Source organism: Cynocephalus volans, chromosome 9 (assembly GCF_027409185.1).
Source record: "Cynocephalus volans isolate mCynVol1 chromosome 9, mCynVol1.pri, whole genome shotgun sequence".
NCBI classification, from domain to species: Eukaryota; Metazoa; Chordata; class Mammalia; order Dermoptera; family Cynocephalidae; genus Cynocephalus; species Cynocephalus volans.
This window is the reverse complement of record NC_084468.1, coordinates 37,039,729-37,065,906: the sequence shown is the minus strand read 5'-3', so window position 1 is coordinate 37,065,906 and position 26,178 is coordinate 37,039,729. Positions and strand designations below refer to the sequence as shown.

Here is a 26,178-nt window from a genome sequence, read left to right as displayed (position 1 = left end):
AGTCAACTGTGATACCACAGAACAAGTGGCAGGCAGAGGGCCCTAGATACAGGACCTTAATCCTTGTTCTGTCACCAAGTTCTTTGATCTGGTGTAAAGAACTCAGTCTGGGTTTTCCTTTCACCTTTAAAATGAGATGATTGGACTAGCTTATCTGTATTACCTCTTCCAGTGCAAACACTCTTTGAATCACCTGTCAGCCTTTTGAGGGCAGGGCTGCATCTACCCCATTCCTGTCTCCCTGCAGCCCCCTGTACACTGCCCACCAATGAACTAGAACCAAACCCAGAAAATCAACCCCAGGTGAGAAGACACAGTCAATAACGCATCTGAAACTAGATAGCTGTCCTCTTAAGGCAGCTTTCATACAACTAAGATCAGACTGCAGTGTTGCTATTGTCTGAAAAGCTCTTGGAATTACACAAGAAATTTTAAAATATGCAATATCATTTTAAAGCCAATGCAGTACAGAGGAACAGGAGAAACCAAAAGGAAGACAATAGAAAAGAGAGAGAATTGTCCTAATCAAACCCTATTTATTAGGATTTCCCTCTTATCCAGTAGTTAAATGAAATTTCTACATCAAAGCAAAAACCTTTGAGTACTCAGTAATTTGTCTCTCCAGTGAATGGAAATTCAGGCAGCTTTTAAGAATATCATGGGACCCAATTAAAGTCCAGAAGCAATCATTAGAGGGCTAGAGGAGGTTAAGAGAGAAAGATGAAGTTTCCTTTCTTGGCCTCCGCCTGGTTCTCTGTAAGAGCCATCAGCGGATCCTGCCTAGAAGGACAGAGCCGTCTTGGAGGGAGAGGCGCCGACTTAGGAGTCCAGCAATTGTCTGGTGGATTTTATTATTAGATTGCAGGTTCCACACAATGTAATTAAAGCTCTATGGCCACAGCCGTGCCAACGTCACACACTTGACTTTCTCTATTGCGGGCTGATAAATCTGCAGGCAGATGGTGGATGCCTTCCCTCCTCCTGCCTTATGTGTGTGTGCAGGAAGAGATGTGCACGGATGAATCTCTCAAAATCACTTGGCAAGCACTAATTTGACTGAAATCATGCTCGGGGAGCTCTGTCAAAACAAAGCAGCCTTAGAAAGGCTTGCTGACCTCTTGTACCTGTTTGGTGACTGGCCAGGAGGGGTGGGAGAACAGGGGGACAAGGGCCCCGCCTGGAAGCTCTCGCGAGGGCTCTTCCTGTAATGTGGTAAAGGAGCCAAGAATTATGACAAGTAAAGAGAAGCCCAATTCCACATGAATTGTAAATTCATTGAAAAGCCATTGTAGATAAGGAAGAAAAAAAAAAAAATGCTTGACAACCAAATCAGAGACCACAGAATCTCCTACTGGTAATATTTTTAAAAATTTAAAAAGTAATTCTGTGTAGCAAGGATTGTCTACATAAAATCAAAACCAGGCTGTTGAGCAGAAAAGACAGAATATTTTTCTAACCTTTATTTTTAGTTAAATTATTCTTTAGTTAAAAATGCTGAGTTGTTTTTTAAGTTGTTCACCTAGCTGCTTTTGCATGCTAAGTTAGATATAAAAATTATGGACTCAGTGGGAGGGGAAAGATGCCTAAGGATACAGGGAAAAACTCTTAAAGAGAACCCAGAAATAAAGGGCAGACCCTAAAGAAGGTACTTTTCAGTGAGGTAGTCTCCACCCTTATCAACAAATTCTCTATGGATACATGTGATGAAGGTCAAAATATTTAACAACCCCTATGTCATGGGCATTAACAAATCAGAACGGTCCCCACCAGAAGCTATCAGAATGGTTGTACAGGTACTGTTGGTTGCACATGAGACCAGCCCATGTTTAAGCTGTCAATTCTGGGCTCTTGCTTTTAAAAGTTAATTTCATTTGTAAAGAATGGGGTAGAACACAGAAAAGAAAAAAAGGAACACAGACATGAACAGAGCATGAGTCCATCTGTCTTCTAACTGCTTTCAGCATTAATTCCCTGAGCCCCTGTCCCTCAAATCTCCCTCCTGAGAGTTTGTCTTCTCCAAAATATCACAGTTTCATTCATGTAATACCCTCTAGGATAAGTACCACTGCTTTAACAAAAAAGGTTGAAAATCATGGCAATAATCAATAACAATAATGATTGTTTCTTTGTGATTTTAGCTTCTATTAATTCTGAGTGTAATATAGCCATATAGAAATTAAACTGGATAGACACAAGGTGAAAAGGGGAAATTGTTTCAACACTACATTGAGAAAAAGGAAAATGTAACAAGAAAAATAAGGCAAAAAATATATTTTTCTCTTATAAAACAAATTAACATCATTACCACCTGCACTATGTAGTACTTACTATCTGCCAGGCATGAAACCCTATGAGATGGAAACTTATTATTCCAATTTTATAGATGATGAAATAGAGGCAGAGGAAGATTAAGTAACTCGCTCAAGGTCCTATATGGGCAGGTGGCAAAGCCAAAATTTGAATCCAGGGGGTCGCACTCTAGGTAGAATGATTGGTTACAGGATCATGATTGTTATATTTTTAAAACCATGAATATAAGGAACTTCTGGCTCAAATATGTGGAACTCTGGGTTCACTTTGAGTTCCTCTACCACTTAACCAGTCAAATACTTTGGGTAAACTATTTAACTTTCCTGAGCCTCAATTCCCTCATCTGTAAAATAGGAACAACCACCTCACAAGTTTATTGGGAGGGTTCAGTGAGTTAACATATGAAAAGAAGAGGAAAGAAATATATGCAAACAATTCATCACAGTGTCTATTATATTCAAACGCTTCAAAAATGATAGAAACTATTATTACTATAAAAAAATACAGTTCTTACAAAATTAGAATACAGCCCAGGGTAGCTACTTTAATGTGAGATCATAATGAGAGAATAACAATTTTTTCCTCGAAAAAATGTTTGTCCATAAGCTCTGAGACAACTTAACTCACTTAAATAAATTACTTATATAGCAGGTCTGCTTTCCAATGTTTAGATTTGTGGTTAAAAACACAACTTTGGGGCCGAGCCCGTGGCGCACTCGGGAGAGTGCAGCACTGGGAGCGCAGCGACGCTCCCGCGGCGGGTTCGGATCCTATATAGGAATGGCCGGTGCACTCACTGGCTGAGTGCCTTGCCGGTCACGAAAAAGACAAAAAAAAAAAACAAAAAACACAACTTTGCCTCTTACAAATTGATAAATGCAGAGTAAATATTTACTCGCCAGGAAGATTGTCTCAAACTTCCATAAATATTTGTTATCCTTTTATTATTATTTTTGTGTGTGTATATGTGGCTGGCTAGTATGGGGATCTGAACCCTTGACCTTGGTGTTATCAACACCATGCTCTAACCAACTGAGCTAACCAGCCAGCCTAACATGTTATCTTGTCAATGAGATTAAATGGAGAGAAAGCACAAAAATGCCGCTGACATTTTCCTATCTCACACTTTAAAAATTTTTCCCCTTTTAAATCAACACATTTTTTAAAAAGGAATTTCACATCCATCTTGTCTGGTTACTCACTTCCGCCTTTCACTCGGAGACTCAATCTGATGGTTCATGCTTTTATCCAGTGGGAGGGTTTTTGGCTTCACATCTTCTGAAATGTGCATTGGTGGGTTTGATACCTGCTGATTCTGGGATAGATCTGAGGCCAAGTAAAGAACATAAACTTAGTGCTCAGTAAAATAACCTTAGTGCCTAGTAAGTCACCCTTCTTTAAAGTGCTAGTGCCTGCTGAGGTCTCAGCGATTTCATGTAGACAGAGCTCCTGGTGGTTGGAGAGGCCAGTTTATTCACTGTGCCAAGAGTTAGTTCTGGAAATAAAGGAGGTCAACAACCAGGCTCTTTTGCTTCACTGGTTTCTGACGTAATAATCACAATATTTAAAAGTACTGACCCCTTATGCATTAAAGAAAGCAAATTTGGGTAGATGCAATTAATTATAACTTGGAACATAATTTCTAAAACACGGTGAATAGCTGTTGCTTTCTCTGACCCATGGATTACACCAACTGTGACGTGGTTTAAATCCATAGGGCCCTGAATGCCATTCAGCTTGCAGGATATCCCTATATGGAAACACACACAGATCTATGCTATGTATTATAATCAACCCATGAAAATATATAAATAGACAATAGGGCAAAAAACACAAGGCCAAATTCATTAATTCCACCATTAAAAAATGTTTATTTGCTCAGCCAGATTTGCTTTGGCTATAAGCACACTTATCATGGTCACCCTTTTGTCCTCTTAGCTTAGCTCTCCTCTTTATATAATCCCTATGTCTCTAGACTAAGTCAAGAAGTGTCTGCCAGCAGCAAATGCTCTCAAAGTTTCCTTAGTGGTAAAATTTTTAAAAAGCCAACAACAACAAAAAACCTGCACAAACATGAAATTCAAAATCAAAGAGGGGTCGGAATGGAGAAGGCTTGAGGCTTCACGGATTCAACATTTGAAGTTTCAATTGTCTAGGAACGATCCTGAAGATGTATGGCATGCGGAATTTGATCATATGGTGTGGAACACATGTGAATTTTGTTGTGATGAGCCTGGGGTGTGGGAGACACAGGTAGGAATGAGGGTGGAATGGCGGGGGAGCTGATGGGACATTCCCAACCTTCCAGCACCCTTATTTCAACCCCGCTTTGCGGATTTTAGTCCTCCACAAGCATTTTATGGGGAGATTATGGACAATGGTGGAATTGGAGATCTTAAGGAAGTCTCAAAATGCACTGCTTTTGAAGGTCAAAGGTTTTCTGTAAAGTTCCATTTTTTTTTTTAAAAGTGGTAATACCTGCTCAAGTCTCCCTGGGTCCCCCCGCCCCCAGAGACTTTATGCAGAGTCTGGGCACATGGTGGTGGGAGTTTATTCACTATACATATCTAGCATAAGTTAGAAGTCCATCTCCCTTAGAGAGAAGCTCACAGCCAGCAGAGGTCATATATGTGTGGATAACGTGGGAGTCTTGTAATAATTTCACTATTGGGGTTGGTCTACTCCGTTCTTACCCTGAGCTAGCTGTGGGTTCATCCCACAGTGTGGGGGCCCAGCCTGTGTATCCAATGGATGGTCCTGATGGATTCCTTTTAATATGGCGTTCTCAGAATGAGCCAAGGCCTCTTGAGCTAGGCTGTTAAAGAAAAAAATTTCAGAACAGAGATAAAAGCAATTGGATTGAACTTCTTGGTCCTATTCCTCAGGGCATGAAAGTACCAATTACAATAAGAAAAAAGAAATGGGACTAACTAAACGTTTATTCTTTTTAAGTTAGACTTGAAATGAATTTAAAATATTATAAAGTACTATACATTTTTGTTATCCACCAACTTAACAAACTCAAGAAACTGTCATTTCTGATGTCCTCCCTGTCCACAAAGCTCTTCATTCTAATAATTTCAAAGAATGCAGAGCTAACCGCAATCTCCCAGGTTTTTGCAGGAGGGGACTTATTGTAGAAACCATTTGGGCCATAAGGGAACTTTGTAGCACATGGTCATTCGATGGCCTTTCAGTAGCTTCTGTGTGCAAGGACAGAAGAGATGGAGGAGATGAAAGCAAAGTTTCTGGTGACAACAGGACAGTCTGGAGAATCAGCAAAAAATCATGTAAAATGCTTATCGGCATCATTCAAATCTTCCTGACTAGTGGTTTTCATTTCATAAAACTGGAAAGTCCTTTTTAACAGTGTTAACTGGAGACAGATATGCTCATTCAAGGGCTCTGCAGTCTCTGGACATGAGCCCTGAACTCCTATAGCTTACAATTTACCAAGTCTTCTAGCTGATGAGCCAAGGAGAATTCTCAGAGCAAAACCCCACCAGCAGAGCTCAGCTCTCAGCCAAGCTTTCAAACCAGCCAGTCTGAAAACGACATGGAGGTAGCCTTTCGTGTCTCAGGTCCCGCTGGTGATGCTGTGTGTGTGCACATGCACGCACACTTGCCAAAACCCGTCTGGTATCTCAGAGTCCCTGAGGCAAACATTTGTCTCATAAAGAACATGCTGGTGGCAGAGCACTGCCAGCCTCCTGGGCTTTCTGCAGGTCCCTTCTGGGTTAAGTGTTGGGTGGCATCAATAAACCCACTACAGCCCATAGCTACTACCAGAGTCTGCTCCATCTGAGCAGCTCTGAGTGCTCCATGTGTTTCTAGCAGTCCCTTTCTGATTTCCCGTGGGTGGGTTGATTACCCACAACCTTTATATTATCACCTGGAGTAAATGTGGCTTCTCACAGCTCAGGGATACTAATTGCCAAGTTCAGGTCCACAGTGAAATCATAGTGAGTGTGACACCTGGGCCTCATTTCAACCTCTACCCCTCCAGACACGTTCACCATGTCAGGTGAGTGATATTTAGTTTGGGGCTTTGAACTGACAACATACTCCTTTGATGATCTATACCGTCTCCTTCAATTTAAAAAAGGTTTTGCCTATAAAAACAAGGCTATTTATATTCAAGAGTATAGGGACACTGACCAGAGCTATTATATGTTCAAGCAATATGTAATGTATTACTGGTATGTTCAAGCAATATGCAATGTATTACTGGAATGATCATTTCAAAGCTGAATGTGATTTGCATTAGCAATGGGTACCCTTCCTGGGAGTGAACAGGCAGAGCCTGGCTTTGTACATTTTCATGGACAGTCTAGGGAGGGCTCATACCTGCCCTTCTCCTGCAGTGGATCACTTTCCCTGGTCTTAAGCAATATGTCATTGGCATCCCCCTGGAATGATTTCTTCTGTCTTCTCTCTTGTTCTTTATCTTGACAGTTTTCCAAGTCCATCTTATTCTAAGGAAGAAAACAAAGATAATTGTAAATATAATTTTTAAATATACCGGACAACATTTATCTCTGGCCATGGGATAATTGAAGCATTTTTCCATCACATTGCCTACAACTTAAAGAGCAATTATCCAAATTAAGTGAATAGTAACTAATTCCCAACTATGTGAAATAAATGTATAATCAGGATCTCTCTCAAAAGTTACCATGAAAGGGAATTGGTTAGAAACCCCCCCTTTCGAAATAAAAGTCACAGTAGTGCTCATTTAGGACAAGTGGCTTTCTGGTATCTATGGGTTATTTTATTTTATGCAGATTACGGATTACCCAGGTCTTGGTATGACTTCTGTCCAGTACGTCCATGACCTCATTTGAGGGATGTGGCCGTAGGCCAGCCTTTCTAGGTATTTCTAGCCCTTGAAGACACATGTAAATTTCTTACAGAATTTTTGGGGTTAGAAGAAACATTCTTGGAGGCTTGTGGATGGCACATTGTAGGCAGCCCTGCTGCTGGCGTCAATGCAGAGGAATGGATGGTATGACAGAGAGGAACAAATGTCTGTTGAATGAATGAATGATCCAGGTATTGGGCAGTGAGAAGGATCTTCCAGCACATGGCTTCACTAACTGAGATCTTGCCAGCCAGGTGTGAAGAGAGTTTGGTTGCCAGCCTCTTGGGATACATCTGCCTAGGGTAATGACTTTACTGATCCTCAGGAATGACTCTAGGGTTGGGTCATGGCAGTGACAGTATAGTGGTATAACAATGGCCACGTAGTAGCTGACATGATTCTAGGATTTAAACTAGTGAGTCTGGTGGGAAAACTCAGCCTTGTGGTTTTGTACTTCTATTTAGGTTTATTTATTTCACAAATTGCTTTTAATCTATGGTCTCACCACTGTCCCAGGGCCTTCAGTCATAGAAGTGGATGTAGACAGCTGGTCTGCAGAGCTTGAAGTAATAGAAAATGGAACCACAGTGTCTTCAATTATCTTACGCTCCTAAGGGGAAGGACAGGAGTCAATGAAAGAGAGAAAAATGAAAAATCAAATTGGTCGAGAGAAAAATTTCATTAAGGAATTTTAGAAAAAAATTGTCAGAATATGCTCAAAAAAGAAGTCTTATTTTCCAAAAGCATTCAAATCATATAACACTCTCTATGAGTAATAATTTAGACATTAGCATTTAATTTAGAAAAACAAAGCCTTTGGAAATTAATTAGTGGGATTCAAGAAGCCTAATTAGAAATGCTGTTAGGGATCTGATTATGCACAAAAATTACCATTAAAAATAAAACTCACAACTATATTAATCATAAATAAAATAAATTTTAGATAATATACATAAAGTGTAGTAGCCTCCTTCAAATTCTCTAACGTGGTCTGGCTTGTTTATTTAAAAAAATAAAATGAACCAAAACAAATTCTCCGCCCTTCCAAATCTCTTTAGTACTATGTAGTAAATGCAGTGGTAAAGATACATTTACATAGCCTAGATATCAAAATTATCCTCATAAAATTAATTCACTACTACCAAACAACAAACAAAACCAAAAATAAATAAATCGATTCATGTCATCTCTCTAAAATAAATTAAGAATCCAACTTTCTGACTGTAGAACAGATATAATTGTATAGCCTCCTCTGACCGTGGCTCCACACACCCTTACCATCCACCATACTTTGGGGAATTGTGGTCTTTTAGAGCCTATATGATATGACTTTTTAAAAGAGATTGGTAGTTTAAAAGAGATTGGTAGAGCTCAGTGAGATTAAAGAGAATCAGACATAGTCACATGCGTACACATGCCACAGACACAGGTAGTGTTGACAGACTTTGAGGAATTGGGACAACAAGGTCAAATTCCTTCTTGGAAATTTCCTACCTCCTCATAGTATCTGCGTTCTTCCTCTTCCACCTCTTTTTGGGCCTTTTCCCACTCTTCTTTCAGCTTGTTCTGCTCCTTCTGGTATCTCTCCTGTTAAGGAATTTCCACAGTGTTCTGAACTGGCCATTGCATACATCATTAGGATTTTTTCACCCTCTAAACCACCATGTACAATACATCGTAAGATTATCTTCTTCTTGTAACATTCTGAATTTAACTGATTCATGCAATAACAAGGGGATACTACTTTGTGGTACTCCATATTTTAGGAACACAAAAATCCAATGAAGAGCAGTATTTTCTGCTGTTGGTGTTTCATAGAATTGTTCTTTAAATATTTGAGTAGAAATTTGCTTATGCAAAGAGAAAAGAGGAAGAGACAAAAAGTCTCGAAAATCTTCCCTAACTTGGATTTTGTCTTAGGTAGACTAAACCAATAGTTTGCTTTTGGTGGGCCCTTCAGAGATGAGTTCTGCCATTCTCCTAGTAGAAATATATTGCTGTCAGGGGAGTTTAATAAAAGATGAAAAACCTTGTAGGTTTACAAGATAGACACTGCAGAAAGGTCCAAAGTGAACAAGATGACAATTAGCTGAGTGGCTGAATTACCCCTTGTTTGTAGACAGCCATTCTAACAAAACAGAATCTCCCTGGCTTGAAGTAACTTGTGAATTAAGAGTGGCTTTTAAACAGCTGATTAAAATGCTTCAATACCCTGATCACACCTCTTAGCATTGACAGATCATCTAAGCAACAAATAAACAGAGTAACGATTATTCTTTCAGAAGGAGAGAAGAAATCTAGGGTAATTGGAGTGGGGAGGGGGGAAGAAGAGGGGGATGGGGAGAGATTGGACGAGGGGCATAAAGAATAATTATGATTTGTAACAATATATATGCTAGTAATATTGATTTGATCAACATATCTCAATGTTGAACCCCCAAAATACGTATAATCAATTTTGATTCAATAAAAAAAAAAGAATGCTTCAATACCAGAACCAGTTCAATACCAGTTCTTGTTTCCAGAAACAATGCAACAGTAGTCACCACTTCTGAGGGAAGAAATAAAATACTCTGAATAAGGATGGCTTTTAAAAATGTGACTGATTTCATGACAGCTAACTAGAAGAAATGAATAAATGGAGATTAAAATTAATGTTTAAAATGACAACCGACACCCCTGGATGCCTTGGGAATGGCATCCTGACATGACAGAGACAAAGGAACCACTGGTGTGTGCTGCACACATGCAAATATTTTAGGCTGATTATTGTCAATCCTCTCTTCAAGTCTGTTAAAACAAACCTGTGCTTCTGTCTTCATGGGCAAGGCACTGAGACTTCCTCCAGGTATTACCTGTAATGTCATTATCATAGGAGCAAAAGGACTTCGTCGGAATTGTCTGGAGCCTGGTGTTCCTACTAACGCTCTGGCAAGGTCATTGTTGGTCGACCCATGGCAGGCTCTTTAACTCTGGGTAAAAATGTGTTATCAAAACCGAATATTACAGAGTTTTAGGGAGGGACTTCAGGGGCTTTTCAGAACAGAGGAAACAGACCCTAAACTACACATAAGCTAAAAAACAAGCAAAGCTTCTTAGGTTAATTGGTTCTAGGAGCTCACATCAAGTGCCCCCCTCACCAAGAGGATGAACCAATGATGAAGGAAGTGGAAGATGCAGCATGTCTATGACACACACACACACACCCCCACACACTCTGCCTTCCCCCACAAGCACGTTGGCCCACAACCCACGATGCCACACCAGGTAACAGTTTGCTGAGACAAAAGAGATAGTATGCCTGGTGCCTGCATCTGTAACCATGGCGACCCTTCAGCGTGCAACAGACAGCGCCATGATGGGAAGCACACTTGCCTGTCTTCTTTACTCTGGGGAAATTCTGACTGTTGGCTGTTCACCAGGTAGCTGGGGAATGAGCACCTGATTTCCAAGAGAACAGCAGATGGCCAGTGCTGCTCTGAGGTCTCCCAATGGACCTAAAAATCCCAACAGCTCTGGAACTTGGATGAATCAGGTTCTTATTAACATTTCGGTATGGAAGGCCTAACCCTCCACAATTTTTAAAAGTGCCAAACTTAACTGGCAGAGCTAAAACCACAGTACAATTTATTAACTATCTAAACTACCTCCCACCCCACACCCCTAGAAACTAAGACAAAAGGATTACAACAAATAATAAGAAAAAGTAAGTAAAATAAACTTGCATTAAGCATTGCTTTCTACACAGCAGCAGAAAGTCATCAAAATTAATGAGATTTAACATTCTTTCCCTTCATGATTTTTTGCTAAAATCAGAAGTAATGGAAGTGGAGTGAAAAGAGCATGAATTTTAAAGTCACACAGATTTGGATTTTAATCCATGCTCAACACCTGTTAGCTGTGTAACCTTGGGCAATTAATTTAACTTTTGTGAGCCTTAATTTCTTCGATTGCAAATGGGGGCTAATCAGACATATTTTGAAGGGTTGTATGAGGATTAAATGAGACAAAACATGTCAAGCACCAACCACAGTTTCTGGCACATCCCAAGTACTCAACATAGGTTAATTTCTAAGGTTACTAGGTTACTTTTTGAGGCCTTGTTAATCCATCAAATTGGCAGGAAGCAAGTAGAAGCATGAAAAATTTACTCCCAGAATTTTTCTAGAATTAATAATTAGCAGCTTTTACTCAAAGATGGAACAGACATTTCTACTTAAGAAACTAAACTGAGGCCAAATTTTATTTCACGTTTGCTATCAAATAGATTTGTGATAATTCATTCCCACTGCTGCTTGGACTGGAAATTGATTGGCCACCAAGGGGGTGATGAATGGATGGACTGGCCCTTAATCAATACTTGGAGTTTTTCATAAGTGTTCATATGAACATTTTTACCTCATGTTCATTATTGTAGCCTCTGGCAGGAAGAATTACATACAGGGCACTCTGTTGCATGGACACAAAATGGAAAACAAACAAACAAAAAAAAGCAGCAAACCCAGTCCTACCTGGAGCAAACGTTCCTGCTCCTGTTGCCATTTTTCCTGTCGCCTGCGCTCCTCTTCCGGGTCCCATGCCCAGAACTTAAACTGCTTAGAAAAATAAAACCATGATCAGAAAGGAGCCATGTCCTCAAGGACAGGCCAGGGCAAGAAAAGACAATTAGCCTTTGGGCTGGCACCCCGATGGATGTGGAGAAGCAGAAGCCTTCGTAGCTGAATGTCCTCTTTGGTGGCATAAACTGCTTTTTAAATCTTAGTCCCTCTTTGCTTTACTTCCAAGATGCTGGTATGATTCTGTGAACCTTTTTGGGGCTAATGGGAACATGAAATAATTAGCTATTGGCATGGGAATGCTTTCTCTTAGAAGTGATTTCTTAAATGCATTCATGCTCCTGAGCATAAGATGCTCATTCTGTGTAGTGATCCTGGGTCCAAACAAATGGGACCGGTTATTTCAGCAGAAATGCATTTTGTAGAAAGTAGTGTCTGCCACACTATAAAACTAATCTTATATACTGCTATTGCTTTTCCACCCAAGCTTTCCCTAAAGTGGGTTATTTAACTCACCTATGCCTACCTGCACCACCTAATATCCAGGCCCTGTCTGGGCCTGCATAACACAAACACACCCAAAGACTTTTTCTTTTGTTTTCTTTTTATAATAGGTTTCTGTGCATTTGGGAATGAAGAGAATGAATAGGAATAATAGGATAAGGATGCATGAACCAAAGCAGGCGCCCAGGCCACAGCATACGGGACCAGGAGGGTGTGGGGGGAAGAGAAATCACATCCTGCCCCTGGGAAACCAGCAAAAGAGGGGCTGCTGCATTTAAAGTCGGCCCTCAGCCAGTCACCCAGAGTAGGTAGGTGCCCAGGCAGGCCAGGTTCCCCAATAACTGCACTCTTTCCTTCCCTCTGTCCTGATGGGGTAGTTTGGGGGCACTTAGAACAGCCTGGGAATCTCGAGTAGAATAAGCGAGGCAAGGGTGGGGGAGTCAGGGAGGGATGGGAGAGGTTGGGTGGGGGAGGAAGGGGGAGAGGAGCAGGCAGAATCTACTCATCTGGCTGCCTGGCAAGCTGGACAGGGTCAGTCCCGTCCCAGGTTTCAGTAGGCCCGGTTACTGCCCAGGACACCTGGGCCAGCCGCCTTCCACCCTATCCTGACTCCAAAAGATCCATACCACTCAGGAGCCTGGTGGCTGGGCTGGCCCAGGGAAATGTCTCCGGGCAGAAAATGCAGGCTGGCCACAGGTGATGCTTGATTTACTGCTCTATAAATATTAATAGCTTTTATATATTTAGACATACAAAATGTGGGTCTCAGTTTGTACTCTTGCTGCGGTTCCTGCACATGGTTGAGATGGCCGTGATACTCACAGAATAGTCAAAAGAAGGTGGGCAAATAAAACAGGGAAATACACAAGGGTACTTCAAAAGTTCATGGAAAAATAAAATTAAAAGATAATACCAATCTTTCCATGGGTTTTTTGAATACCCTCATACTTCCTCTTTGCCACTCTTGGAATTCACGCTGCACGTTAGCATAGTACTGGCTCTGGCAAGTTATGCAGAGGAAAAGTGTTTAATTGTATAAAACCTAAAGTCTCCCAGATTTCTTTGGATGACCACAAAATGGCATCCAAATGTGGATCCCAGATGGAAAATTCTATTAAAGTTTCATGGTGTTGGGTGTTGCTGCCACCCGGCATTCTCCTAGGACACGGAGGCTGTTTAAATGTTCAGAACCTCTCTCAGGGGCATGGCCTTTCTTTGTCTTTGGGGGAAAAGGGGGGTGTTTATGTGAATAAAGCCATAGGGAGATCAGTGAGGAAAGTCCAGTAGTAGGAAAATAAGAGAAACAATGAGGAATTATTGAATTTTCAGATTTCACTAGCTAGTCGTCTCAAGAATAAGTCAAGTAAGGAAGAGTTAGACAGGAGGAGGCAGTGTGTGGCATGGGGGGACTGAGCACAGAGAATGCAGAATTTTTGTTAAAAAGCAAGAGAGAAAAACAATGGGCATTTAAAGAGGAAGATACCAGCGAGATAAGTAAGAGGGAACGAACAGTGACCTTGGTTCTTCTCTTGGCAATTATCTGCTGAGCACTGACTCTACGCCAGGGTGGGGGTACCAGCTGGCTAAGAGCACCAGCCTTGTGGAGCTTACAACTGAGTGTGTGGGGGGTGGGAGAGTGACCAAGGTATGAATGATCACAGAAGCCAGTGTGACAGCTGTCATCAAAGACAGAAAAGGTGCTAGAGAAAGTCAGAATGGAGAGCACTGAGCCCACACTGTTCTACAACTTATCTGTTCACTGGCCAGTGTCTTCCTCTGGCCTAAGGGGTCCCCAAGGGAAAGGAGGGCCCCTTCTCCCCCTAAGTATCTCCACACTTTGCACAGATAGGCCCTCAATAAATGTTTGTTGAGTAAATGAATGAAATCACTTCATGCTGGGGAACAGTCTCCTACCTTCACAGTCCCCCTCTTTCCCAGTCCCTACAGCCTCAGGCCACTTCAAGTCTGACTGAAAATAGTCTGGTCTATCGAGGTCAGCAAATTCAAGTGCTTATTTCCTCTTCAAGCTTTACTTATTTTCAAATATCTTTTACTTTTCCATTCTATGAAGAGCCATTTATCATCAAAAGAACATCAAATTTCGGTGTGTATTTTTCAGAGAATTAACTTTTGTAGGTCAGTAATTTGTCTGTTTCTTGTTCTAATTTTCCACAAACCAGAAATGAGGATGTATCTCTTTGGGGTGCCCTCCACCCGCACCCAGGGGCACACGAACAATTTGACTTTCTTGTTCTGAATGCAGTTTAAAATGGAAATTAATGGTTTATGTTATACTCTTCAGTTCTGTATCATGAATGGCAGCTTTGGGATCCTTCTGGGGTTCCCAACCACGGTGGGTGAACTTAGCTTCCCAGGAAACTCAGGATTCCCAGTATTGTATTGGGACTGAGCTTCCACAAATGGACCCTAGTTCTGGAACGTGGCTAGAGACATCGGGGGTTATGCAACAAATGATGGGTCTCTTCTGCATTCTGCAGAACTCTTAGGAATTCTTAAAGTGAGACAATTTACTTACAGATAAGAATTGGTATTGGCTATGGTGAGTCTCTTGGATTAACCGTCGGGGAGGCAGAATTTGTTTATGTATCAAGCTCTGTGCTAGAAACATCTATATACTTATTTCAATGAAGGCTCACAACCCCAAAAGAAAGATATTATTTTATTGTACAATTAAGGAAGGTGAGGTTCAGAGAAGTTATATAACATCTTCAGGGTCATATGGCTAGTAAACCTGGACTCAAAGGTACAACAGTGGTTATGTGGCTGCACCCAGGTGGCTCAAGGGCCATGCTACAGTTGGTTGTGCTGTAGAGCCAGTCTCCAAATCTGATGGGAATTTCAGAGGATGAATGAGCATGCTGGCCCAGCACTGGAAACACCAGTTCAGAGTGTTCCAATACAATTCAGCTGCAAGGAATTTCCACAGCATCATGTGTCTTGACACTTAGAATAGCAAATGCTTTTTTATTTCAATAAAATTTTAAAAACAAACAAACAAAAAAATACAACAAGTACAGTTCATACTCAATGTACTGATTGTGAAAATGGGTTCTATGAAGAGAGCTTGGGACTCCCCCAGAGAGAGTACAGGCTGCATCCTGTCTGCCAATAATATAAGATGTTGAAGGATTGTCCTTGTTTAAAAAAATGACTGAATATCTACAGAAATGGTCTATTTTCATACTAATTCCTACTGTCACATTCATTTTAATTGCTCTTTTAGATGCCACTTTCCCGACTTACTTATCATTTTGTTTCCAGGCACAATAACAATTCCGTATAACGATAATCCTTGTCTACATAATTTTCCTGACAGCATTATACACAACTTTTAATTAGTCTTTTAAAATCAATTGTTTGGAGTTCATTTTTGGTTGAATACTCTATAAGCAAGTCAAATATGTTATAAATTAAAATCACACTAAATGCATGATCTTATTCCTTAAAATAAGTTACTTACGGGTGTAGTTACAGGTGACTTTTCACTGCTTGGAGAATCTGCTGCACAGAAAAAAAGAAAAAGGATGTATCAATATGAGTAGCTTCTAATTGTCTCTCTTTTTGATCCTCTCAGTGGAGTATAGTTCCTATGTCAGTTTCAAACTTTTTTTTTTTGGCAAGTCAAGAGCAGTAGAAAATCATAATAAAGCAGACCCCTGAAGCAGGTTGTACCCATCACCAAAAGAAGTTTAAGACCAGTGTAATATGATTGGCCACATCAATCAGCACCAGGTACTAGACTACAGGAAGCAAAAACTACTCCTGTTAGTACTTGTTTTTAATGCACCTTGCACCCTGGCTTGATTGAGCTGTTCCCTCACTGACATGGAGATGTGTCATACAGAGAGAGGCCAGATCGCATCCAGGAAGTAAAGAGCAACACAGTTAACAAGAGAACCATCATGTTTCTGGTAAATGCTCTGATCTTTGTTTTTAAAAGGGGGGGCACAATAAAGAAAGAGGTGAATAAGATTATTTCTTTAGATTCTCAAAATCAACACAAAATTCTTTGAATCCTCCCCCACCCCCAGATTTCAGAATAACTGGTATTGATACCAAACAACTGCTCTTTGCTAACTGTGTGTCAGAAACAAGCATTTTTTTCTTCTAGAATCAGAAATGAAGACAAATGCCAGGCATCATTGGTTGACCCAACATGGATTTTGGCACAAAAGAAATCCAGCTACCCAGTATGCCGTTTACCTGACCGGGAGAAAAACTGGGAACGTCGCCAAGAGTTCTGAACTCTCAGCGGGACACTGGCCATGCCAGGCGGCTCTAGATCAGACGGCAGAACAGAACAAACAGAAAACCATGAAAATTGGGGGAGAACTGGCTAGCTCCATGCTCCCACGTACAAAGGAGGTGTGGTTGTAGTCAATACAAGAATTCAAAGTACAGAATGTCTCAGTGAAACACACACAAAACCTGAACACGTGGACAAAAGTCAATAGAAACAGGACAGTTTACGCTACTGCTTGTCTTCTTTGGTGCTAGGTGAAATTTTACAGGGTCTTACTTTATGGTGACATTGTTAAAATATTAAATCTCAAAATGATAGGATAATATACTATACAAGAGCAAAACGCAGTTTACATTGCTGTCGAAGAACACTAGAAAAGTAAAAAGACAGCAGAGATGGGTGGTTTGATTATCATTTTATACACTTTATGAAGTCCGTGGCAGAAGATATCCTTCTATATGCATTTTAAAAATGTGTAAGTGTCTGGGGCTGCCCCGTGGCTCACTTGGGAGAGTGTCGTGCTGATAACACCAAGGCCACTGGTTCAGATCCCATATGGGGATGGCCGGTTGGCTCACAGGCTGAGCGTGGTGCTGACGGCACCAAGCCAAGGGTTGAGATCCCCTTACCGGTCATCTTTTGAAAAAAAAAATAAAAATAAAAATAAAAAAATGTGTAAGTGTCTGTATGTGGTGGCATCAAACACACAGAGCTCACAGCAGGCATCTGCATCCTTCAACTCTGTGCTGTACTAATCTGTCATTCTCAGTGCAAAGAAAGACTTCAGTTCTTAAATAGTGCACATACTTTACTGAAACATGATTGTGAGGTATCTTTCCACTATTGCGAGACAGTTGAGAAAAGAAAATTTGTCACCTTTATATGTATTTTATGAATGTTTTCAGAGTAAAGACTATATTTATGCATGTGTGTATGTTTAAGGGAAACCTGTGGAACATCATTAGGGTTGACCAGCAGATCTTCCTTGGCCAATATGATCAGGCTTTAAACAGATGACTTTAGAGAAAGGGGGGAGATAATCACTTTCTGGGAGAGAGTATTAGGTGTGGCTCCAGGATTCCTGATCCTAACCCTATAGTTTTTTGGACTTGATGTGTGACTTCAGACTAGTCACTTAAATGTGCACTGGCTTTTTATACTAGACCAGAGCCCTACACTTTTCTCCCCCCAATTAAAGATAAATCATGTCTTTTAAGGTTACATTTGTTACAGGCCTTTTGCTTCCTAAATGATAGAACTTCATAAGCTCCAAATAAATATTACTGTTATTTTCGTATCTATCAACAATGTCTTTGGCACACAATTTAAATAAAACTTCAAGTCAGCGGATTTCATAGTGTGGTCCCTACATCTGCAGCATCAGCATCACCTGGGAACTCATTAGAAATGCAAATACTCCAGCCCCAGACCAATCCTACAGCAGACGCTGTGGGGTGGTCCCCAAGTCCCGCAGGGACCCTGGCACACAGTTATATTTGAGAACTACTGTTTAAAGCCATATCTTTATACCATAAACACTTATTTTAAGGAAAGCATTCAAGAAGTTTATTTCTGCCTGGGATCTTGCTCTTTACTTCTATTGCTGCTGTTCTGTAACTACTAGATTACATTATTAGTGCTTCTTTTGGACCAGGTAGTAAGCTAAACACTTTTTATGGATATATCATTTAATTCTTCCAATATCCCTATGAGGTCAGTACTATTATTATTTCTAGTTTATAGGTGGTGATTAGAGATTAGGGAGAACTTGATGGGTAAAGTCATACTGCTAAGATTTAGATGAGCAAGAAGTTGAACCCAGGCATTGTCTCCAAACCTACAGCTATAATTACAGCTTCCATGAACCAGATAAGAATGCAGATCAGGTGTTACTCCAAATATAATCCTACCTTGAAGAATAGATTTTGAAATGCTCCAGTGCTACTAAATTTTGGTTTTTAATCATTCAAATTGGTAAAGCATGAAGTAAAGTCCCTTAATTTAGCAGCACATTTTACAAAATCAAAATGCAATTATGTAAGACAGGAAAACTAATTGACATGGCTTAAAATATCTATTCCCTCTGTTACTTATCTACACATTACAAAGTGTTAGAAATAGGGCAGAATTAAAACCTGTCTAAATATGGGTAATTGTTGGCCCAGTTGTGAGACATTATTTTTGTCAATTCCCATCAGGACTATAGGACTGACGAACTTAACACAAGTGCTTTGAAGATGTTATTAAGAAACTAGTGACCATCAGTACATGTAGCAGTTAATTCCCTCTCAAGTGCTTCCTGCTATGTAGACAGAGCCCAACTTATCTCCCAACCATCAAAAAAGGCTAATGGAAGCCAACTTAGATTCTGCCAGTGGTGACCTGAAATAGCTGCCCATCCTTGAAAAGAGAAATAAAAATAAATCCCAACTACAATGAACCTGCATCACCCTCTGTTTGTCTGGACTGATAAATCGAATCTACAAAATGGATTGGGGAAAGCACATAAAAAAGAAAAACAAGAAACCTTACAGTTCTTGCCTCTAAACTTTAGCTATTTCACATGTAGAAAGAGAATTCGCACCAGTAAAGCCCAGTGGTCTACTGTCTTCAAGAATAGTCCCCAGGGATGGTGGAATTCTCAGGACACATCCCCCAATTGCTCACATCCCTAAGCGTCCTGGTGGTTGTGGGCACCTTGGTTTCCCACTAGGATAAAGAGATTTAAGTTGGGTTCTTAAAGAGTAATGGGGTGAATCCACAACCTACATATGGCCTACAAGGTACTTGGGGAGTCTGCAGTGGTCAGAGTCATTTTAAGACCTTCATAGGACCTAAGTCCCCATGATTTTAGAGGCCACCACTTCCCACATTATACCAAACATATTAAAATGCATTAGACATATGAAACATATTAAAATATACCCTCAGCATGTATGTGTTAAACACCTAAAAATACAAGGAATCTTCAAAAAGTTGATGGAAAGATTCTTATCATCTTTTAGTTCTATTTTCCCATGAACTTTTTGAAGTGCCCTCATATAATACTGAGGATACATTCTAATATGCTTCATACATATATACTTTTGCTATAAAGAATTTTTGGAAAGATTAAAAATTTTGGCTTTGAGAAATGTTTAGTCTATGATAGTCAATGATTTCTCAGTAATCATTCTGCACACCCAGGAATTATTATGGAGTAAAACATCTTACTTTTTTCCCAAAATTACTGTCAAATTAAACAGACATTCATGAAGACTAGAATTAACAATGAAGTTGACATAATATTATAAATGTTTTATTAAAATTATTGACTTTTTATTTTGTAACTGTCTTTTTATATTTTGAAACCAATGCAACATTTTTTAAGGTCTCAGATACTTATATAGGCCCTATTGTGCCTCTAGTGCTTGCTGACAAAATGGCCTTTGCTGCTGGGGTTCCTGGCTTGGTCAGATAGAGAACGCAGCCCCAGCTTTCCATCCTGAAGTTATGGGTTCAGTCATCCTGGACTCTGGCAAACACCATGGCTAAGGAAACATCAACATAAAGGACATAATCATCTGTTAAAATAAAGAATATTTTACTACAGATGCGCCCAGCAAAACACATAGACCTAAAATAAAACATTTCCTTCTCTTTACCTTGAGAATTGAGGTTTGGCAAATGTAGTTGGTTGGTTTCAGGCATTTTGTCCAGAAATGGAAACGTCAGGGTTGCTTCTGGTTCTGGAGATTTTGGCTTTACCACCTGGACCAAGGGCAACAGACATAAACATAGTATTGTCCATTAATAAACGCACAGGTGAAGTAAAATTTAAGGAGCCATGGCTACTACAGAAGTCAATAAGCTCAAACACGTAATTTTTAAGTGGACACTTTTTGCCCTTTCTCTGAAACCATTTCATGCTTTTCTACATTAATATAGAGTCAATATTTCAGAGAAATCAAACAAGAGCACAAAAATGTGCTGATCACATTTCTCCACACCCAATTCCATCTTTGGAATACATCACAGTTGCTCATTTTCTTACTGACCAATCACATATTCTCTTCCTGGTACCACACAACGCTGAACGTGTAATGTTAAGGACAATATACTTTACCTATTGACAAAAAAGCATTATTATAAATAACCATTATCAAACAGTGCCATAGCATTGATGCCTGTAGGGAATTTTCAAGGAATGTTAGACTACTTGTCCTTATGGTAAACACGAGTTCTAAAATTACAGGCTTTAAAAATTCTTATGTTTGCCTTGTAAAAATAGATTTTTCTTGTTATTACTATTTAATTTTATTTTGTTTCTCCCTGAACTGAATAACTTTTAGGAGAAACACCCTCCTTCTGACTTGTTGCTTCTAATCAACTGACTGTTGAAAGACAGATTACCAAACATATTAAAACAATGTCTAAAATGAGTCAGTAGACTCTGAGCATAGGTCTGAAGAAAGAGTAGGGCTGTGTCTGTTCCTGTCCTTTCAGTGGCTCGCAGGACTTTCTCTCTGTTCCTCTCTGATTCACTCTCTGGCTGGTGGCTGTGATCCCAATAGATGGATAGATTAATTTGATAACTAATGACCTTGGGGCAAGTGAGGCTTATAGCACTGTTTCATCATCATCTGATCTATGATTTGGTCCTCTGGATAAATTAAAATTAGAATTTCTTCTCAGCAGGATTTTATTTTTCTTTATGAATAATATATTCAACCCTAATAGAATCCTGAAGAAAATACAGTTAATCACTCCATTCTGCATTACAGAGGTCAACCAGATGTCCAAATGAACTTCATTGTTTAAACATACAACAAAAGCTAAGGTTTAGACTTACCAAAGCTGACAACCCTCAAATCTCAACCTCATATTATTTCCTCCATGGTGGAGGCTGGCAAAAGCATGTTTCAGATAATGCCTGGTTGTAAATAAAACAGTTAATGGTCAGCAGAAACACTCAGAGTGACCGTAATGTAAAAAGGTCCTCAGAGTGACCGTAATGTAAAAAGGTCAGCCTGTCTGTATGTGTGCTTTGTTCTATAAAGGTAACGCTCTCAAATGAAATTAGAAAATAAAAGTCATTGTAATGGCTGTCCTCACCTTTCTCTGTTTATCTAAGAACTACCTGTACAAGAGGGAAGGGAGGAAAGGGGAAAAATTTACATGGGTAGGTGAGAAGAGCATTGGGTTCAAAGACCATTATTCATTTGCTAATCAATTAGCAGGGGTTCTTAACCTGAAATCCACAGAACAGAATTCAAGGCATACATGCATTTGGTACCACTTGATACAAAAGACAACTTAGTAAACCTGTGTACTTTATTTTATGCTTTAAAAAAATATTATTCTAAAATGATGTTTACCAGATGACCAAAGGGTCCATGGCACAAACAAACAAAAAACAATAAACTTAAAAACATCTGAAAACAATTTTTTCCATAGAGGGGTAGACGTGACATTAGTGGTCCAAAGATGGATCACATGGATGAGCTATGCAAATGAATACGTGTTAGTTATGGCATTCATTTTGTTTGATATGAAATAAAATCTACTGGTAATATAGAGTTTTCCTTTCAGTTTGGATTTAAGTGGGAAAAAAAAGGGAGTTTGAAAATAAACAGATAAATAATGGTAACAAGAGTAATGTGGATAAGGTAAAACCTACAAAGGTGGGAAATCCTGCCTGGCCCCAATGTTTGACCTACAGTTGACGTCCACTTTACAAACCTCCAGACCATTCTTTAACTCTCTGTGTATAAGAATGGGAAATAGCTAGGACCCGAAACATCCTCAAAGCATCAAGGCAACAGGCATTTTAGAGGCTCTGCAAGGACGCATCACTCTAAGCTCCTTAAGGCCAGAGCTGTGTCTTGTTCTCTGTTGACTATTCAATACCTAGCACAGTGCCTGGCACATAGTAGGTGCATGTAAATATTGGTTGAGTCAATGATGGATGAACTGGAACTAGAAGTAGTAAATTTTTCACTTTTAAGTCAAGTCCAAATTTAGGGTTAATTTCTAAAGGTGGAATACCACCACATAGAAGAGTACTTCAAGACGTTCTTGTAAAGATTAATATCATCTTTTGATTCTATTTTCCATGAACTTTTTGAAGGTCCCCCATACAGTCTACCAGTTGTGTACATAAGTGTCTCCAGAGATTTTGATTTATTTGGTCTGGAGTGGGCTTGGTATTTTTAAGTACTAAAGAGTAGCCAAGGTTGAAAACAACTAGTGTAAATGACGAAGACTTTTAGACGCTGTACCTGAAAACAAAACATTCTAATGAGAATGAAACGAGACTCCAAACAAGGAAGAAATTTAATACAGACAAGACATAACCCATTATATCAGAATAATAATTTTCTAGGTTTCTTGTTATTCAAATCCAGAGGCATTGCTACAAAACAGGTAAATATTGGAAAGAGAATATTTAGTAAGCTGACAGGTTAAAAAGCAAATAAGCTCACAGCAAACGAAAACCAAACTGCGAGTCTTTCTAACTTATATTTTTCTTCTAAATGTATTGAATACTCCAAAATTTAAAAAATGATTTAAAATAAATATAAAAAGATGTCAAAAGAATATACACCAACTGTTACTAATAGGTTCAGTGACTTTTACTTTCTCTCTCATTCTATTTTTGTTTATTTCCATATTTACACATTTACTTGATATGTTTGTTACATATTTATATGTATATCACTTTAAAGTATATATATACTTTATATATATTTAAATTTTTTACAATAAACATGTAGTATGTGTATTTAGGAAAAAATACAGATTAAAGACGAGAAAAGATTGAGAGAAAATAAATCTTCATTCTTAACCACCATCACAGCAGCAGCCACCGCGATATGAAGCCACGTGAACTTTCACTGCACTGCGTACTTCACCTTTTGTGACAGCACCAGCTCCACCTTTCCACTCATTTCATGTTCTGGTTTCTTCTGCTCTTTTTCTTCTGACACATCATTCTTCAGCTGGGGGCTGGAGGAAAGCTCCACAAAGGCCACAGTCGGGCTGCATCGAGTCACAGTAGTTGTAAAATGCTGGGGCTCTGAAATGGAGTTACATCCAGAAGCACAGAGGAGAAAAAGAAAACCACGTAAAGGACCATTTAGCCTGCAATGCCATGAAGTGCACTCAGTCCACCTCCTGCCCTGGCAATCGGAAGTTGGATTACAGGGTATGGTGATAGGTATAAAAGGGCCTAAATGGCTGACATTTACAAGGCTCTTCATGATATTGTAAAACAAGAAACAGAAAGCACAGCAAATAACTCCACTGTGAAAAACTTGAATTCTTCCTAAGAGGCACTGTTTACATCAGAATAATGGTACATGAAACAAAATGTTGACATGAAATAGTTCATGATTATGACAGTCCGGTTGGATAAGAGAGCCTCTACAGATAATTTCTATTCAAATGACTGAGTGGCAGCCTGATTCTTCTTTTTGCATTTCAAAGCTGCTTTTTAACATCACATTTTCTTAATCGGAAGGTGTTAAGGATTGCAGGATATATAAAAAGTTTGTAGAAAAACAGAATTAAAAGATAATATGAATCTTTCCATGAACTTTTTGAAATACCCTCATATGTATATAATGCAATGAAAATAAAGCGTTCTCTGATATATAAAGAGGAATTAAGTACACCTTAGAGGAGGTGGAAAAGTCACCACCTGGGGAGAATATCAAACTGTGCAGGCACAACCTACTGTGAAATAGCATGTGCTGCTATTTTTAGTAATGACATTTAAGTAATTTCAAAATATCGTTTTAAAATAATTTGGCATTGGAAGAGGGTAAAAGATTTTAATGTTTATCAAAAGAAGAAATGTGTTAAAATATTGATAAAACTGCAAAAAAATATTGAGGAACAATACTTTAGAAAACAGTGGGTCCCCTTCTCTAAATAATTGGTATAGTATATTCACACTCACTGTCCAGATTCACAGCATTACTTAATTCTTTCAGACTATTCATGAGCTTTGTCATTTTAGCATCTGTATTCATGATATAGTTTTGATCTATGTCTTATCTATTGCTGTTACCGTGTGTCAAAATATGACCCCCAATTTTTAGCATTGTTTATATGGGGAAATACTATATTCTTTATGATGATGGAGATACACTTTCAAAAAAACAAAACAAAGCTGGGTAGCCAAAAAGCGTGGGCTCCTATTTTCATAGCAACCCTAACCGTATGGTCAGAATTCCCCCCAGGAGCCTCTAGGTGGCAGCACAACCACACCACTTAGAGAGTCTAATTCACTACCTTTTTGTGACAGTAGGAAAAAGTCTTGATCCTATTTCCATTATATCTTGAGTTGTCATGATTTACCTTAAAACCAGTCTGTTATGAAACAAACCTGAGGAAGCAAGTTCTATATTCCCTTTTCTTGGGTTTCCACCATCATTCTCATCTTCTTGACTCTTCGGTTCAGTTTCTTCAGTGGTTGCCTGAAAAAGAGATTTTTTTTTCACCCTTGAATAAATTATACCTTTGAAGTTTCTAAAAAGGTAAAGGAATTTTTTTCTTTTAGTGGTCATTCTCAGGCCAGCAAAGTGGGCTGCACATATGAATTCAGTCTTGTATTTCCCAGGTGCTTTACGGTGAGAGTCTGGATCTGTAGGAAGGAGACGTCCTGTGAAGGAGGACGGGAAGACACATGTCATTCACTGTCCCCCCAACCCTCCTGGGGCTGCCTCATATGTACGGCACAGTTTTTCCTTTCTTCCACCACCAAATTTTCAAAATCACAGTTACTACCCACTCGCTCCCGAATGCCTTTCAAGTTGGCTTCGGGGCATGTCACCAGTGAAGTGTTCTGTTGTTACTGTTCTTTTTAAGGGTACAATTAACCTCTCAGTGACTTGTCTTGGGTGTAACTGTCTGTGTCTCTTAGCACTGCGGATTTTATTTTTGAAGGTCTCTTTGTTCCAATGACTATAAGCGGCGTTCTAATTCATTCTCTTTTTCTCTCAGGCTACTCATCTCTCACTGGTTCTTATTCCTTTTCTTTTCATCAAAATATGGGTCATTCCTAAAGGTTTCAGCGTGGCCCTGTTTTCCTCCACCTGTGCTGAGTCACCCTCCAACGCATCAATGGTTCCCACGGGTTCACCATAGCGTTCTCTACCCATTTACGACTTGTACTTTCATCTCCAGCCCTGAGAATCCTTCAAAGCTTGTTTGGCTCAACTGATCATCAGGGTCATGTAAATGGTTAACACTCAACACGCTTGTCCCTCCTCCAGATCTGACGATTTCTGTTTACGGTACCAGTTTTTCCCATCATACAATTTAAACCTTGGATTAATCTTTGACTCATATCTCATGAGTAGTCATTATTTGCCAAGTCCCGAAAAGTTTCTTTTCTTTTTTTATTGGTTATGAATATTCATGGCGTACACAGAAAATTGTTATCACTAGAGCCTAAGATGTGACGGCCAGATCCATGCTGGCAGCATGCCAATTACCACAAATTGTGATTATACCCCGTGTCCCCGACCCAATTATCCCCCCAATTATCCCCAACCTCCCTCCCCCTCCCCCTTTCCCACCTCCACTTTGTATCCCTCGGTAGGTTCTCTCCCTCTGCAAGCCCAACACATCACCGTGGTCTTTCTTTCCTTCCTTCTTTCTCTCTCAGCTCCCACTCTGACAAGTTTCTAACATGA

The 26,178-nt window shown here is 39.6% G+C and overlaps 1 protein-coding gene and 1 non-coding gene across 15 annotated transcripts in view; both read right to left on the bottom strand.

Annotated features, from left to right (window-relative positions):
* LIMCH1 (LIM and calponin homology domains 1) overlaps positions 1-26,178 on the bottom strand; it is a 349,568-nt gene that overhangs the window by 11,538 nt on the left and 311,852 nt on the right. For 3 of the 14 annotated variants that reach the window (XM_063108319.1, XM_063108316.1, XM_063108326.1), the window contains 11 exons: positions 24,867-24,957; positions 23,389-23,552; positions 20,140-20,245; positions 15,713-15,753; positions 11,683-11,766; positions 8,666-8,758; positions 7,677-7,781; positions 6,658-6,785; positions 5,004-5,125; positions 3,513-3,636; positions 1,116-1,202 (listed from right to left, as the gene is read on the bottom strand). In XM_063108319.1, coding sequence (XP_062964389.1) covers positions 1,116-1,202; positions 3,513-3,636; positions 5,004-5,125; positions 6,658-6,785; positions 7,677-7,781; positions 8,666-8,758; positions 11,683-11,766; positions 15,713-15,753; positions 20,140-20,245; positions 23,389-23,552; positions 24,867-24,957 — 1,145 coding nt within the window. The remainder of the gene's footprint in view (positions 1-1,115; positions 1,203-3,512; positions 3,637-5,003; positions 5,126-6,657; positions 6,786-7,676; positions 7,782-8,665; positions 8,759-11,682; positions 11,767-15,712; positions 15,754-20,139; positions 20,246-23,388; positions 23,553-24,866; positions 24,958-26,178) is intronic. The other 11 variants (XM_063108321.1, XM_063108322.1, XM_063108330.1 and 8 more) reach the window with 5 other exon arrangements.
* TRNAI-GAU (transfer RNA isoleucine (anticodon GAU)) lies at positions 3,283-3,357 on the bottom strand. The gene has a single exon. It is a non-coding gene; the product is annotated as a tRNA-Ile (tRNA).